This window comes from Asparagus officinalis, chromosome 3 (genome assembly GCF_001876935.1).
Source record: "Asparagus officinalis chromosome 3, Aspof.V1, whole genome shotgun sequence".
Taxonomy (NCBI): domain Eukaryota; kingdom Viridiplantae; phylum Streptophyta; class Magnoliopsida; order Asparagales; family Asparagaceae; genus Asparagus; species Asparagus officinalis.
The window spans coordinates 2,535,889-2,537,561 of NC_033796.1; the positions used below are offsets into that span (position 1 = coordinate 2,535,889).

The window sequence follows — 1,673 nt, forward strand, 5'->3', positions numbered from 1 at the left end:
CGCCGCCAACTAATATTTTTTTCCCTCTCCGATTTCCTTCCCCAACCAAGTGAAATTGATGAAAACTCTGCCACGTCAGATTTTTTTCCTTCTCTGCTTTGTTTACAAAAGTTTTTCTTTTTTTCTATGCGAACCAAACACAAGAAAAATAAATACATTGGTTTCCCACCATTTTTTATGTGTGAACCAAAACAAAACAATCTATTTCTTAGAAAAGTTTGGAAAACTCAAAACTTGTGTTTCTTTACATGGAATTGTATTTCTCTATATCAAGGAAACGAACCAAACAGCCCCTTAATATCAAAATTTTTGTCATGCTTTATAGGAGATCTTCAAGGTTAAGATATGAACACTTCAAACTATCATTATCTGCAGACTTCAATCTCTCCAAATTAAACAAGAAACCAAAAGATTCATCATACTGTTGAAACTATTCAAATCTACTCTTGAGTGAAGAAAGAGATTGATCCACGATATATATGATGTAATTGACTCTAAAGGATTCTTCAACTGTCATTACCATCTCTTTACTAGCATTTTTATCAAAATGTTTCTTTCTACGAATGATGCGATGTTCACAAAAAATGGGTTCAACTTTTATTCTAACTGTAATTTCTTTAGCCTTAATCATAGCTGCTTCAAATCCATTTTATCTGTAGCTTTCAAAAAAGAAAATGAGCCCTCTTAAAAGGTCTATAGCAACATCAACCTTCATATCCTCTGATTGCATGATTTTACTTATTTTGTTAATAGCATTCAAAATATCAAACCAAATAACCATACCAAGTAAGAACTCAAAATTCTCAATTTCATATGTTGCTAAGCACTCAACATCACTTTTAGTCTTGGAATCTTCACTAGAACTTGCTAAGTAAATCAAAGCATCTCTTATATCAGGAGCTTGGAATCTTATTGCTTTAACACTTTCAAGTTGACCTTCCTAACGAGTTTGTGATGGTGGCTTAAGTGTGAAACCTTTAACATTACCTGTAAGAACTTTCCACCACTTTGTAGAAGATGCAAACAATGAATATATGTGTTGCACCACTTCGAAAAAGATGAAGCTTTCGAACAAGAGTTTACCATATCACAAAGTGCAAGGTTAAGACTATGACAACCACAAGGTGTGTAGAATGCTCTAGGATTTATCTCTAATAATCTTCTTTGTACACCTTTATGTTTTCCTTTCATATTAGAACCAGTATCATACCCTTGTCCTCTTACATCACCAATATCAAGTTTAAGCTCTTGCAAAATATTTACAAGTTCTTCAAAAAGTCCTCGTCCTGATGTATCATCCACCTTTAAAAATCCTAAAAAGAACTCCTCCATCTTTATTGGGCAAAAATCCTAAAAAGAACTCCTCCATCTTTATTGGGCTTGTTGAAATATTCATGCATCTTAATATAAGTGATATTTGCTCTTCATGGCTTGCATCTGGAATACAAATCAAGAATAACAAAAAAGTACTTTGCTTCTTTAATCTTTTGGATGATTAAACTTTTGATCTCATCTACTATTCGAAGAATAAATTCATTTTGAATTTTGAAGAATAAATTCATTTTGAATTTTGTGACTAAGATAATGATAATGAATTTCTTTCTCCTGAACTCGACGAACATGCTCTTTCATTATTGGATCAAATTCGGCAATCATTTCTATTATATTTAAAA

The 1,673-nt window shown here is 32.0% G+C and overlaps 1 protein-coding gene across 1 annotated transcript; it reads right to left on the reverse strand.

Moving 5' to 3' along the window:
- LOC109832492 (zinc finger MYM-type protein 1-like) lies at positions 650–1,332 on the reverse strand. Its single transcript, XM_020399846.1, has 2 exons — positions 988–1,332; positions 650–940 (listed from the first exon to the last, which is right to left on the reverse strand). The coding sequence occupies exons 1-2, from the start codon at positions 1,330–1,332 to the stop codon at positions 650–652; spliced, it is 636 nt and encodes a 211-aa protein (XP_020255435.1).

Excerpts from the sequence above, each read along its gene's own strand:
- LOC109832492 (XM_020399846.1), bottom strand. The coding sequence starts at position 1,332 with ATGGAGGAGTTCTTTTTAGGATTTTTAAAGGTGGATGATACATCAGGA. Across the intron at positions 941-987 it reads GTGGTGGAAAGTTCTTACAG|GAAGGTCAACTTGAAAGTGT; the intron begins GTAATGTTAAAG and ends CAAACTCGTTAG.